At 48.4% G+C, this 13970-nt stretch overlaps 1 protein-coding gene across 1 annotated transcript; it reads left to right on the plus strand.

The window, feature by feature from the left end:
* The first annotated feature begins 10544 nt into the window (after nucleotides 1-10544).
* Nucleotides 10545-12642, plus strand: LOC149354495 (uncharacterized). Its single transcript, XM_089583343.1, has one exon. It carries the CDS (start codon nucleotides 10545-10547, stop codon nucleotides 12579-12581), a length of 2037 nt encoding a protein of 678 aa, XP_089439469.1. The 3' UTR covers nucleotides 12582-12642.
* Nucleotides 12643-13970: the final 1328 nt, after the last annotated feature.

Here is a 13970-nt window from a genome sequence, read left to right on the forward strand (position 1 = left end):
AAGTTCCCTGCTTGTGTGGACCCGCATGTTGCAGTAATGTTTCTTCGTTTCCTGTGTGTGGAGAGGGAGGCTGATCACATTAAAAAATGTTAAGAATTATGTACGGCCTTTCTTTTCGTACGCTGACTCAGTAAGTTGGGAAAAGCTTCACTTCAGGATAACATAATTTAAAAAAATAGCAGCCAGCATAGTCTGGCTGTTTTTCACCTTTCATTGTACAGAACTTAGGCAAATTGACATCTGAGATGTATGTTATAATACTGAACTGTCACTGTTCAGCAAAGCGTCATTCGCACACTGTTTATGTGCTGAACATACGCATGTGAGGTGTCTACGTCTATAGCTTGCATATGCGATGCATTGCATGCTTGCATGTTGTAATATTGCACATAATAATGGACTAATTGAGAGGGACATTGGTGATTTCAAGGAGTGCAAAATGCTAAAGAAAGGCAGAGACTGGTTTAGTCGATCGTTGGGTTCATAACGATCAAGAGTAATAATCAAGCTATTTACTAGTTTTTTATTAAAAAGCCAAGAAACACATTGTGTTCTTTGTTCAACATTGCAACAACATTAATTTTACACCCTGAAGCTAGTGAACGTCCGAGATTACACAAAAGAAAGAATTTATTTTTGTACATTTTTTTCATCTACATAATGCAGCAACCAGCATCGGGAAATCGAGTACAGAAATTCTTAACATTCAGAGCTGCAAGTTATGTGTAAATGGCATGTAATGTCCCACACCACCATGCAGGATGTGAAATGCATTGCAGTACAGTTGCAGTGAATAACTATGCATAGTTAATTTTGTTTGTGAGCAAAAGTTCTTATGCATCCACCAAAGCCGCAGTAAGTGGACGCCTCTCACTGCCAAAATAGCTGCCATGTAACTTGCCCATCCAGGCTCTTGACACACATAAGTAGAGGTTTTCAGCCACAAAGTCTGGGTGCATGCTTGTCGGGGCATATAATTCGTACATGCGGAAAGACTACAGTAGTGCTGAAAATTCAACACATTTGTAATGCAGTTGCATTTTCGCATTACAGCTCAACTAAAATTAAATCACTTGACAGAGTTGCTAAGCATGCCAGCTTCTGCAGTAATTATTCCATAAAGCATAGCAAATATCCAACGAAACCAATTAAGCTGGAAAGTACAAGAACCGACAATAAAACAAATTGTGCCCCTTGCTAAGGTTGTAAAACATTGATAAGTCCACAGACTTTTGAGAGGAGGAGCGACACGTGGGCAATGAGGGACACCGTAGTAGAGGCTTCCATATTAACTGAGACCACCGGGAGTTCTTTAACGTGCGCTGACATCGCGCAGCACACGGCCGCCTTTCGCCTCCATCGAAACGCGGCCGCCGCGTCTCGGATCGGGTCCTCCGACTCGGTAGCCGAGCACCCTAACCGCTAGGCCACCGCGGCGTGTATAGAAAAAGCACCGAAAATCCTCCGAGGATTTGCACGGTTCAAGCTCTTTGCCGTCGTAGCCACCCTGCTACAATGTGCGCACCAGTGCGCTCGTACGCTGCGGTTGCTGGTATTCCATATATTCAGCGCCTGGAAGCGCGAAACCTCTAGAAAACATGTACTCTACTTATTAGAGAACTATGTAGCAGCCGTACGATAACCGTAACAAGCGGCGGACTTTTTAGCGATCGAACGAATCAAGCGTCCTAAACTTCAGCGCGAACAGAAGACGCATGCCGAAACGTTCGCACTTACAACGCTTTTCCGCCTTTAATTCCAATATGGAACGTCGAGCGTGGGCATAATAATGCACGTAGAGCATGCTGACCTTTTTTTACGACTTCATTCGCGCGTATACTAACATATTAAGAGCGAATTTAAGCTTGGCAATTCCGCATTTCAAGCAGAGCGCCGTACACGCGCATCTTGCCGAACAATCTGGAAGTCGGAGTACCCGGCATGCCTTGCGGCTCGTTCAGATTAATGGACACCGCCTATTGTGAACATGGCAGCACGGCTGTGCAGCTTTTTTACACGTCGTCTAGAATCAAGTAAGTGACCGATGTCTCGAGTCATTCTGATGAATCCATCATCAGACCGAAACTTGAGTATGCATGCACCGTCTTGGACCCTTACACAGAACATAACATTGAGGCACTGGAAACGATCCAGCGAAAATCTGTTCAATTCATCTTTAATAAATATCGTTCTACTGACTCTCCAGCCACTCTTATGACACAAAACAACATATAGACATTGCAAACATGAAGAAAAATTCAAAGATAGAAATTTATTTTCTTACTCAAAAAAAAATTCAGCGGGACACTTTGTTGACCTAAAGAGCGGTGAGGCGAAATCCTTGTGCGTGGTGTTGCTGCTTGTGTCACTGATGTGTTAAGATTTTAAACTTCGAAACGCGACAGCGTCTTGCAACGCTGCCAGGGAGTCCATAGAACGCCATCACCCGTTCGGCTCTACGCCTTTCTCGTCGGTAAATTGGTTTTTGAGGAAAGTAAATGTATCTATCTCACATACCTCGGTGGACACCTGAACCTCGCCGTAACGGGAACGGAAGATGGGAGTGAACGAAGACACCGTATACACTAGACGCGCCTCTGTTCAATCCAAACCATCGAGTTGGCATGGCGCAGTGATTAGCACGCTCGTCTCGCACTCCGGAGACCGGGGTTCGATTCCCGAACTCGACCAATTTCCTACTTGGTTTTTATTTATCTGGCCTGATTAGAAAGATTAATTAGGCTAATTGGGTGATTAAGCAATTAACTAAATTCATTCCCACTTACTTGGAGCATCACTATACGATCCCTTTAATTGGTTGCATGGTTACTAGCCTAAGTACAATTGGCCCTGTTTGAAATTCGCGCACTGTGACGTCACGACCGTTTCGACCAACTGAAAAGCGTGACATTTCTGTCGACAACTCCTGCTTACAACGATGAGGCATTAAAGGCTGCCGCCTTAATAACAAACTCACTATGAGCCCTGATGTATTTCTGAAACCGATCACAACGCGACTAACCCGAGATCGTCTCACGGAATCACTAACACCGTACAGCGCTAGAATCAATGCTTTCGAATACTTATTTTTTCTCACACAATAACTCAAGGGAATGAACTCCCGCCTGAGGTTGTAAACAGTTGTTTTTCCTTGTTCTTTACCTTGTTCTTTACTATGTCGTATTACTCATACGTTACTTTTCTGCGATGTAATTTGCCGCGCTTCTTTATATGTATTTTTTGCCCCTCCTCCTTGGACCCATCTTAGGGTCTGCGGTATTCTATAAATAAATAAATAAATAAATAAAATTGGTTTGTGAGGGTAAGAAATGGCGCAGTAACTGCCTCACTTTGCCGTGGACACCTCCACGGTGCCTCAAAGGGAAGCTGATACGGTTGTCAAAATGCGTGAAATGCAGTGGATGGGAAGAAGGGACCTCGTAAATCATGTGAGTCAATTTTTTCGCGATTCTCTTCGTAAAAAGAGCCGAAATCACTTATTAAAAGCCAGCCGCCTACACGCCCTAGTCGCTTCCGGAGGCGCCGGGGGGGGGGGGGGGGGGACGCCAAATGGAGGTAGCTGGTTGAAGTCACGCCACCCACGGAGAGGCCGCCGCTGTGGCTCAGTGGTTGTGGTGCTCGTCTGCTGACTCGAAAGACACGAGTTTGATCCCGGCCGCGGCGGTCGAATTTCGATGGAAATTCTCCTCATTCGCCGTGATCGGCAGAGCGGAGCTATATTTGCAAATATCTTTATTTACAAGGCAGTGTACAACGAAGAGTGCAGTCTGACGGCGCCATCCGGTAACAGCAGTGCCTCCACCACCGTACACCGCAGCGCCTCCCGCAAGCCGTCCGCAACAAGCTGGCCCCTCGCTCTACAGCGTATCCCAGGCGCTAGCTTCACAAAAGCGCGCTAAAGCCGCCTTAGTGTCAGGCCAAAAATGGGGTCAGGCCAAGCTGACCGATTGGCACAAATTCCGGAATCACACTATCCCTCCCGTACTATTTTCCGGCGGCTACGCGGAGTGGGCTAACCACATATACAACATTCAGAAACAACACGTCACAACACTACAAACCACCGAAGAGATCCCCCGCAGTGGACACCCACCTCCTGCATTTGTGGGAGGCGCGCCGGAGCTTAACTAAACGGTGGAAAAAGCAGAAAACTAATCGCAAATTACGCGACCCCATAGCCAAACTCACAGAGCAGGCTGCAGCGTATCCCTAGTAGCACGCTTTGTTGCCTCAGTGTGGCCACAACGTTACCTTCTAACATTGCCTTAACGTGGCTAGCGTCCTCTTTTCGCCACGTTAACGCAACATACATAAGACAACGTTGAGACAATATTGCTTCAATGTTACATCAACTTTCAGTCAATGTTAAAGCAACTTCTGGAGACAATATTAATGCAACATTGCTACAACATTTTCTTAATGTTGATACAACTTTTCATTCGCACACATGCAACATTCCCACGACAATGTTACTACAATATTGCTGCAATGCTGTCATAATGTTTCAGAAACATTCAGACAGCATTCTAAATTACTGAAATATTTCAGCGACCAATAATGGCTGCTGCTCAATAAAGTGATCTCTTGAAAGACTAAACTGTGTGCAATGGCATCATCATACCAGAATGGTTACAGCAGCTTAAGGTCACAAGAATGAGCAATTGAGCATTACTCCTTGCTACACAGTAATGCGGTGCTTGCTATAGAATACAAATACAAGACTGCACTGCACAACACACTGTTTTTCCATACTTTCCAGACCGCTTACTGTAAATAAATCCTTAAATGTTACATTCATTAGCTCTCTACCAGTGCTCCTATCATTTAGATGCAACAAGATTCCATGACATGGTTATTCTGACAATTAGACTGATTTATTTAAATAGACAGAAATATAATTTCGAAAAAGGAAGCAGACTTATAATACACTCAACAATACAGCTTGAAAAATGCAACACGAGGGCTTACATTTTCACGGATATGATTTATTTATTTACTTCATAAAGAAACTTGCAACAAATCTAAAAAAAAAACAGTACACATGTGAGCTACTCGGGAACAAGAACCAGAGCTAATGTTTTAAACAGTTACTAGGCACATTACCATAGCATGAAAACGTGCACACACCTCTCAACTGGCATGTTATAAATACAAAACACTTGAGTAAACTATTTACACAACAATAGCACACCTTGAAAACATGCACCACCTAGACTTTGTATTTCCCAAATATAACACATTCATTTTGTGCACAAAATTGCAACAAATAAACAAAGTAGCAGTTCAACCTAGTTGGCCATTCAGAAACAAGGAGCAGAGGTATTATGAACAGCAGAGTTAGTTGTTGGGCTGTTTAACATCACTGATTTAAGTGCATAGTTTTCCAGCCCTACGGAACACACACACACAGATACATGAGCCGCCGCGGTGGTTCAGTGGTTATGGTGCTCGGCTGCTGGCCTGTTAAGACACGGGTTCTATCCTGGCCGCGGTGGTTGCATTTCGATGGAGGCAAAATGCTAGAGGCCCATAAATGCAATCTGCATGCAAGAGATCTAAAGAATGAAGACAAGTTCCAAACTTGTCAAGCACTGCAGTGATTGTACAGAGATTTTCAAGTGCGAAGATCCTTAGCAGAAGCAGACCATAAACCACATGTGAAGCGACAGAGACGCATCATATTAAAAAAAGCTGGTTCACAATGTGCGAGCAATACCTCTATTGTATCATATAATGCAGATATGATGTTTCTTTCATAGTTTTTATGATAAAGGCTGGTCTGAGGGCATTTAAGCAGTGTCTGTGCCGTTAAATAACCAGTTGTCAGTGAGCGCTGTGTTTTATCCTTCTTCCCAACTTCAGTAAAACGGCAAGTAGGTACATACTTGAAGAAAACAGCGCAGCAACAAGCACAAGAGAGAAGATGGGACAGGTGCTGACCAGCAACTGAAGGTTTATTGAAAAGGAACACTTAAAATATACTCACTTTATAACCAAGAGCGCACATGAGCTGCGCAAACAACACCGATAAGCTATCAACTTCAGTCATGGTGGTCAAGATTCAACAGTTCACAGTCATGAACGACTGTCCGTCCTTGTTCATGATTGTAAACTATTGTATCCTGACCACCATGACTGAAGTTGACAGGTTATCAGTGTTATTCGCGCAGTTTATGCGCACTCTTGGTTGTGAAGAGAATATGTTTTATGCGTTCCTTTTCAATAAACCTTCAGTTGCTAGTCAGCACCTGTCTCATCTTCTCTCTTGTCCCTGTTGCTGCGCTGTTTTCTTCAAGTATCCTTCTTCCCTTCTTTGGTCATGCACCGTTGCACTGGAAAACTACAAATTTAAAGTACTGTCAACATTTGCCTGAACAATTTAGCACGTCTAAAATATGCTTGTCTTCTGGTAGCCTCCAGCTGCTCACGATGATGGTCTCTTCTAATTCATGATGTCACAAGCGAAGCTGCATCCCTGCAAAAAAAAGAACAAAAAATTTCCTAATATAAGCATACACGTCTAATAACAAATCTTCTACACTCCTCAAGGAACACAGACATTGGACAGCTCTGTTTAAAGAACTTATGTCCAGTCACTTGGCTCGAACCAAAATAGTGAAAAAAATGCCCTTCCCTGGCACCGCGAGCATATTTTAACAGCCTGAGCAACAAATTGTTCTGAAAGTGGCTAAAAAATGCATTCATTACATAAAAGACATTGACTATTCATGCCACCTAAAATTCCTCCAAAGCAAGCAAATAATTTACAAACAAAAATTCCCATTCCCGCACCTCACAGCAATGGCCAGTGCTGCTGTCTCGCTTGAATCTTGCCTTACAAGCGTACATACTGATGTCATCCATGGGGACGACCATTCAATTGCTTAAAACCACAAGGGCGTTTGTAGATGAAGGCGTAGCCAGCTGGAGGTCAGACAGGGAGCGCGAGTGACAACGGACGCACTCCAGATGAGCTCCGCTGATTTCGTGTCTTCACCCTAGACAGTGAGATCCTGGTATGATTTCATTGATATCACCGGTTTCCTGAAGAGGAGAGGAATCCAGGGACACCAACCAGAAGTACGTACGACGAATTTTGACCATTTTAGGTCATCTTTTCCCTGCGACCAAGCCAGATGCCTCACTAGGCCTACCGCGCAGCGCCGAAGAACACGGAGCTCCGCGTCGCAGTGGCGTTCGCCACCTGCGTCGCGGCAGCGTTCGCCAGCTGGGCCGCGCCGTGGACCGTGCCCGCGCACCGTAGTTCGTCATGAAGGTCACCGTAGAAGGCATCCCAATTTCTAAAGAAGAATTAGCAGCCAGTGATTGGTTGACTAAAGTTAACAAGCTCCGGGAAGCGCGAACAACATCAAGGCCATCCGTGCCCGATTTCCCTGGAGACAAAGCGGGACCGAGCCAAGCGTCCCAAATCACCAATGGGCTGCGTGTGAACAAGATGACAGCTGAACTCACGCCTCGGCAGCGAGGACGCGTACTAGCCAAGAAATCTGTAGCTTCGAACCAGCCTCGCTTACCCAGCAACGCTCTCAAGCTGATTGTGCGTCCACGCGGCGGACTGCTACTCTCCAAGATTACAACCTACCAACTACTGGAAGCGATCTGCACGGCTGCTCACTTCACCAGGGACGCTGTTCGTCACGAAGACCTAATACAAGCTAGCCTGATTCAGAATACTTTCGCGTACTGCACCCCAGTCGTCGAAAGAGCTGAACGGGTCATGCAACTCAAAGAGATCACCGTCGACAACAAGGCGTATGAGATATCCGTCTACTGCGCTCCAGATGATAGTTCGAGCCGCGGTGTGATTCGTGGCGTCGATCTCCGACTGGATCGAAATACAATTCAAACAGAGTTACAAGACAACCGTAACCCACCCATTGTGGCTTTTCGGCGGCTCGGGAACACCACCGCTGTACTCATCACGTTCGCTGAGCCCCAAGTGCCTACCTGGGTCTACTTCTGCAATAGTCGCCATAGGTGCAACTTATTCAAGAAGAAATACGAGGTGTGCTATCGCTGTGGTGAGCTCGGTCATCGAGCCGACGTTTGCGCAAGCCCAACTACTAAATGTAGAGGTTGCGGACTATCCAATCCTACCAAAGACCACACGTGCAAACCAATCTGCCGCCTGTGTGGCAAGGAACATCTCACGGGCGATAGTCGCTGCAGGGAAATCTTCAGGACTCCTTACGAAGTCAAGCGCAGGAAGTGGGAGAAAATCCAAAAAGCTGAGGCAGATAAACTCAAGTCCCAAGAGACCGCCAAGCGGGTCACGCTCCAGCACATCAGCCGATGGGACCGGCAACGCTCAGATAGCCAGCAACGGCAGCCCCGAGACCGCTCGAGTTCTTTTCCGCCACTCAAGTCTCCCGCTCCACGGATGGGGTCTCAGGATACCTCCCGGACCAGGCCCGGGCCACCTGCAGTCGTCCAGCAGACACGGGCCTCTTCTCAGCCTCTGCAACAACCACCTGGGCTACCACCATCACTACCCGATCTACGACAACGTCATGAACCGGTGAGTACGCAGGGAGGGACTCCCACTACTCCGGACACACACAAAACAATTATGGAACTGACAGCAGTCATCCAACAACTAATACTCAGAGTAGAGGCTCTCGAAAAGCCAACGGCCACAATCACTCCCCCGTATCCGCAGGGATCACCTGAAACAGTACCTATGGATATCGCTGCCCCCAACCGATCCGCACAAAAACGCAAAGCAACGCCCGACACTGACTCCCCCACGGATGGTTGGCAGGCGCGTTTTGTCAAAATCGAGAAAAGCTGCGCCCTCAGTCAAACTCGCATAACAGCTTTAGAAGCACACATTGAACGCTCACTCCACACAATCGGCTCACAAGTCACACGACAATTTGAGATTCTGAGCAAAACTATAGAAGCACAGGGCAAACTTCTCGCTGCTGTGGTACCCGTGGCCCCTGCGCCAACACCCGCTCCAACCCCACAGCCTTCCCAGCCTAATCATGGCGAACAACTCGGGTAACACCACCATCTGGCAGTGGAACTGTCGCGGGTTCGCGCGTAAGCGTCCGGTCCTCGAGCAGTTCCTCACCGCGAGTGATCGCCCCGAACTAATAGTCCTACAGGAATGCGACAAGAACACGCAACTTGCCGGTTACACTACATACCTATCGGAACGAGTAAAGCCTCGATTAGCCACTATCGTCAAACGTAATCTCACTGTCCTCCAACACAATTTAAATCCAACTTTCCCCGAACACGTCTTCTTAGAAATATTACCTCGGCCCTCGCGCAAGCGTCGCACCAGTCTGTTTGTAATTAATGTCTATAGTCCTCCCCGAGTCCGTAGGGATATTTTCGGTCCTCTTTTCCTCAAAGCCCAGCAGCTAGCGCAGGGACAACCCCTCCTCATCCTCGGTGACTTCAACGCGCATCACCGTGCTTGGGGCTACCACTACGACTCGGCTAAAGGCCGACGCCTTTGGAATGACTGGCATACGCATCAGCTGACCCTCATCACAGACGTCTCCTACCCCACTAGACAAGGTACGGGCCTACACCGAGATACAACTCCGGATCTTGCCTTTACGACCTCCGCAGTTAAAGCTACTTGGTGCCACACTCACGAAAATTTCGGGAGTGATCACTTTGTGCTCGAGATTGTCATACATGAGCCCACCAGGCAATGTACACGGAAGGCTCAGGTGATTAACTGGGACTCTTTCCGGATGCACAGGGAACAGCATGACAAACATCCCACTATTACTAACATCAAGGCGTGGACAACCGAAATTGTCAAACAAGTGGCCGACGCCACAAAAACCGTCGAGTTAGAGGACACAGTTCCCCACTGCGACCGCTACTACGCCCATCTATGGGAGCGCAAGAAGTCGCTCGAAGCTCTACTTGCCACTCGGAAATGGGACCGCGATATACGACGTAGACTGGCGCGCGCACACACGAATATCGAGAACTATGCAATCGAACTCACTCGACAGAGCTGGCACAACATTTGTGACCAGATGAACAAGACTCCAAACACTCATAACACGTGGAACCTCCTGCGACATTTACTCGACCCAGCTGGAGGCAAACTCCAAACACGCCAACAGCTCGAGCGAATCTTCCACCAGTATCCTGGCACGCCAGACGAGCTCAAACAAGAGCTTATAAATACTTACATCCGCCCCGAACCAGCAACCAACCTCCCCTTCTATCAGGGCGCTGACAATCCCGGCCTAGACGCTCCAATCACTCTTGCGGAGGTCCGAGCAGAACTAAATCGCCTCAAGACGACTTCAGCGGCCGGTCCCGACCACATTTCAAATAAAATGCTTAGGAACCTGGACGACGCATCCATTCATGCTCTTACCGACTATCTTCAAGAATGTTGGGCCAGCGGTACCATCCCTCAGGAGTGGAAATGCGCGAATCTAGTCCTCAACCCCAAGCCGGGAAAACCACCAACCTTGGCCAACCTCCGCCCCATCTCTCTCACGTCCTGTGTTGGGAAGCCGATGGAACACGTTATCCACACCAGACTCTTGAGATACCTCGAGGACAACCATCTACTACCAGACACAATGTTCGGCTTCCGCCCTCATTTAGCGGCCACGGACATTATGCTTCTTCTCCATCATCAGGTGGTCATGAAACGTACACTAGACACGAAAGTCATCGTCGGCCTCGATGATGCCAAGGCATTCGACAACGTCCTTCATGAAGCGATCCTTCAACAACTTCAGGCTCTCGGTGTCGGACATCGCACGTATGCGTACGTCCGAGATTTCCTCTCCGACCGCACAGTACAACTAAACACCGGCACGGCAGATCCTTCCATCATCTCTCCGGGAAACCGCGGCACGCCCCAGGGCTCCGTGCTTTCGCCGATGCTTTTTAACGTTGCACTAATAGGCCTTCCCAAGCTACTCGCCGACATCCCTCACCTGCACCACAGCATTTATGCTGACGACCTCACACTTTGGATCACGCACAGCAGTGACGGCCAGATAGAGGAGACTCTCCAGACCGCAATCAAACGGATCGGAGATTACCTCATTACAATTGGCCTCACCTGCTCGGCGACAAAGTCAGAGTATATAATCATCCCGTCCCCGGGACGACGCCCTCCAAACATACATCCTGAGATCAACCTCCAGGTGCAAGGTAACCCGATCCCTCGTACAGATCACATCAGGATCTTGGGCTTACACCTACAGGCCAACGGTAGCAACAACACCACGCTCCAACGCATCGACCAGTCGGTGGTACAGATCGGACGCCTCCTTAAGCGAGTTTCCAATAAGCATCATGGTATGCAAGAGTCCAACCTCCTGCGCCTCGTTCAAGCCTTCATCTGCTCCCGCATCACCTACTCTGCACCCTACCTACGTCTCACTCGTGCCGAAAGCGAACGGCTAGAGGCGTCACTCCGAAAAGCGTACAAGACGGCCTTGGGCCTCCCCATGTCCACAGCTACGCATAAGCTCATGGCTCTCGGAATCTCCAATACCGTGAGCGAACTTATTGAAGCAACCCTCACTGCCCAATACGAGCGGCTCTCACTCACACACGCTGGCCGAGCGGTACTGCAGCAAGTTGGGATCTCCCCGCCGAGAGCGGCCCCAAGTTATGCTGAACTTACCCCGGAATATCGCCAAAATCTCCGCATCCCTCCCATTCCCAAACGGATGCACCCGGAACACCATGCCGAGAGACGGGCCGACCGTGCACGTCAATTCGAGAAACGCTTCAGCGGACGTCCGGACGTCACGTATACGGACGCCTCTTACCATCCCTCGAAGCCAGCGACGGTGGCGGTAGCTCTCGCCCCTCACCGCAGCTGGTACACAGCCTGCAGCATTCGTAATGCAGAAACAGTCACCGCAGCAGAGGAGGTTGCCATTGCGCTAGCGCTAGCTGACCCTAATACCAAAGTCGTCATCAGTGATTCTCAACAGGCTATCCGCAACTACGATGCTGGCCGTATCTCTTGCCAGGCGTCACACATTCTCCTTTCTACTGCACCCTGTTCCAACTCTCGCTTACTTCTTTGGGCCCCAGCCCACGAGTCGCTCAGCGGAAACGCACAGGCGCACACACTCGCCCGAGATCTCAGCTGCCGAGCAGAGTGTGTGATCGGCCTCCCTGCTTCCTCTGACACTAATATCTCACGCGCTTCTTTACTCACCACTTACACGGACATACTACAGCACTACCGGCTCGAAAGATGTCTCTATCCTTCCGCACACCGTGATCTAACAAGACGCGAGGCCGTCCAATGGCGCAAACTACAAACTGGCAGTTTTCCATACCCCCTCTTATACAGCAAGATCTTTCCGCAACAGATAGACCCCATGTGCAAACACTGCTCAACTCCAGCCACTCTCATACACATGGTGTGGACTTGTACACATCACAACACAAACAACCCAAACACCCCAGAGACGTGGGAGTCTCTCCTGCGTACTTCCGAGCCGGCAGACCAACGCCGGCTTATCCAGCGCGCGGTGGAGGCCGCGACATCCCAAGGGATCCCCGCCGACCTCCTCTAAGCCAGCGCAACCGGTCCTTGGACTGGTCCCCTGTTTTGGGAGAATAAAAGAAATCACCACCACCACTAGCCAGCTGGAGGTGGTTGCACATCACTCCCTTTGTCTTCCCTCAATTGTATCATGGCAGGTGGCCGACAAAGTAAACCGAGCGAAGAGGGCAGGCCCAGCCTATAGTCTTTTTCAGTCTCACTGCTGTGCACAATTTCAAAGGCAAAGTTGCTAACGGCCGATTCTTCCTGGGCTACATAAGCTAGATCACAAACTGATGATGGGTGCAGGGTTCAAGTGGATGCAGCTAGCACAGGAAAGGGCTAATTTGGGGAATATGGGAGAGGCTGTCGCCCTGCTGTGGGTATAGTCTGGCTGACGATGATGAAGGATGATTGAACACCAATGAATATTTCACTTTTCTTACCCTTGGCGCAAATCGCTGCACAGTCCCATAAATGTTGGTTATAAGGGTATACATCTGATTGGGAATGAGAGGGCAAAGACTAGTATAATGCAGCAGCGTCAGTTTCGAGTGAAAGAATAAATTCTGGTTCCTTGCTTAAAATGCCGCTGGATTTATGCTATCTTCCAGTAGAATGGAATGCATGAGAACTGGTGTAATGCCCTCGCACAAAGTGCAGACGTTAAGGAACATGCACATGTTCTTCCAGAGAACGAAACATTCCAAAGTAGTGGTAATGACCATCGGTCATCACTGCTGGATCAGTATGCCTCTGCGTCTTTAGTAATTTTCTAGCATCCGTGGGTAACTCTGGATGGTATGGCTTCAGCACTTTAAGCAGGGAATGCAGGTGAGAAGCAGGCTATTAATTGCCCACACGCGCAAGTCGTGCTCTAGACATTGAGTAGCGGCACCAGACTCAAGTGTCATCCTATCTTCATTGTCAGAAATCCGCGATAACTCCTATGTTGCCCTTTCTATGTCAGAGATGCTGCTAGCGGTGCTAAAATCCGACAAGTGAGAACTGCGGCTTTCAACTGCGTCCTCGCCTGGCGCTGATAAAGAGGATAAAATAATATTATGCGATCAAAAGGCATCTTGATACTGTTCTGCTCATGTTGCGTACAATCTGCTGCCATGGCCATTATCAAGCCTAACAACAGAAAAGCAGTTTTCTAGTTCGTCGTGAACAACCTCTGCTGTTCTTCGGCGTCGTTGCTGAATGGACACGTCGCTTAGCGAACACTTCATTCTCTTCATGATACAACGAATGTAACACTTTATCAAACTATCACGAAGAACCAACACAAGACACAGCACAACAATGGAAGTCTAGAAATCACTCACCATTGAGGTCATCCTCTGGGCAAGCCTTTGTTGTTTCAGCTGAATTCCAGTGAAACCACAACGAAACACAGCAGCGCGGGCACGGCGAC

Source organism: Amblyomma mixtum, chromosome 3 (assembly GCF_055824585.1).
Source record: "Amblyomma mixtum isolate Tamu chromosome 3, ASM5582458v1, whole genome shotgun sequence".
In the NCBI taxonomy this organism is placed as follows: domain Eukaryota; kingdom Metazoa; phylum Arthropoda; class Arachnida; order Ixodida; family Ixodidae; genus Amblyomma; species Amblyomma mixtum.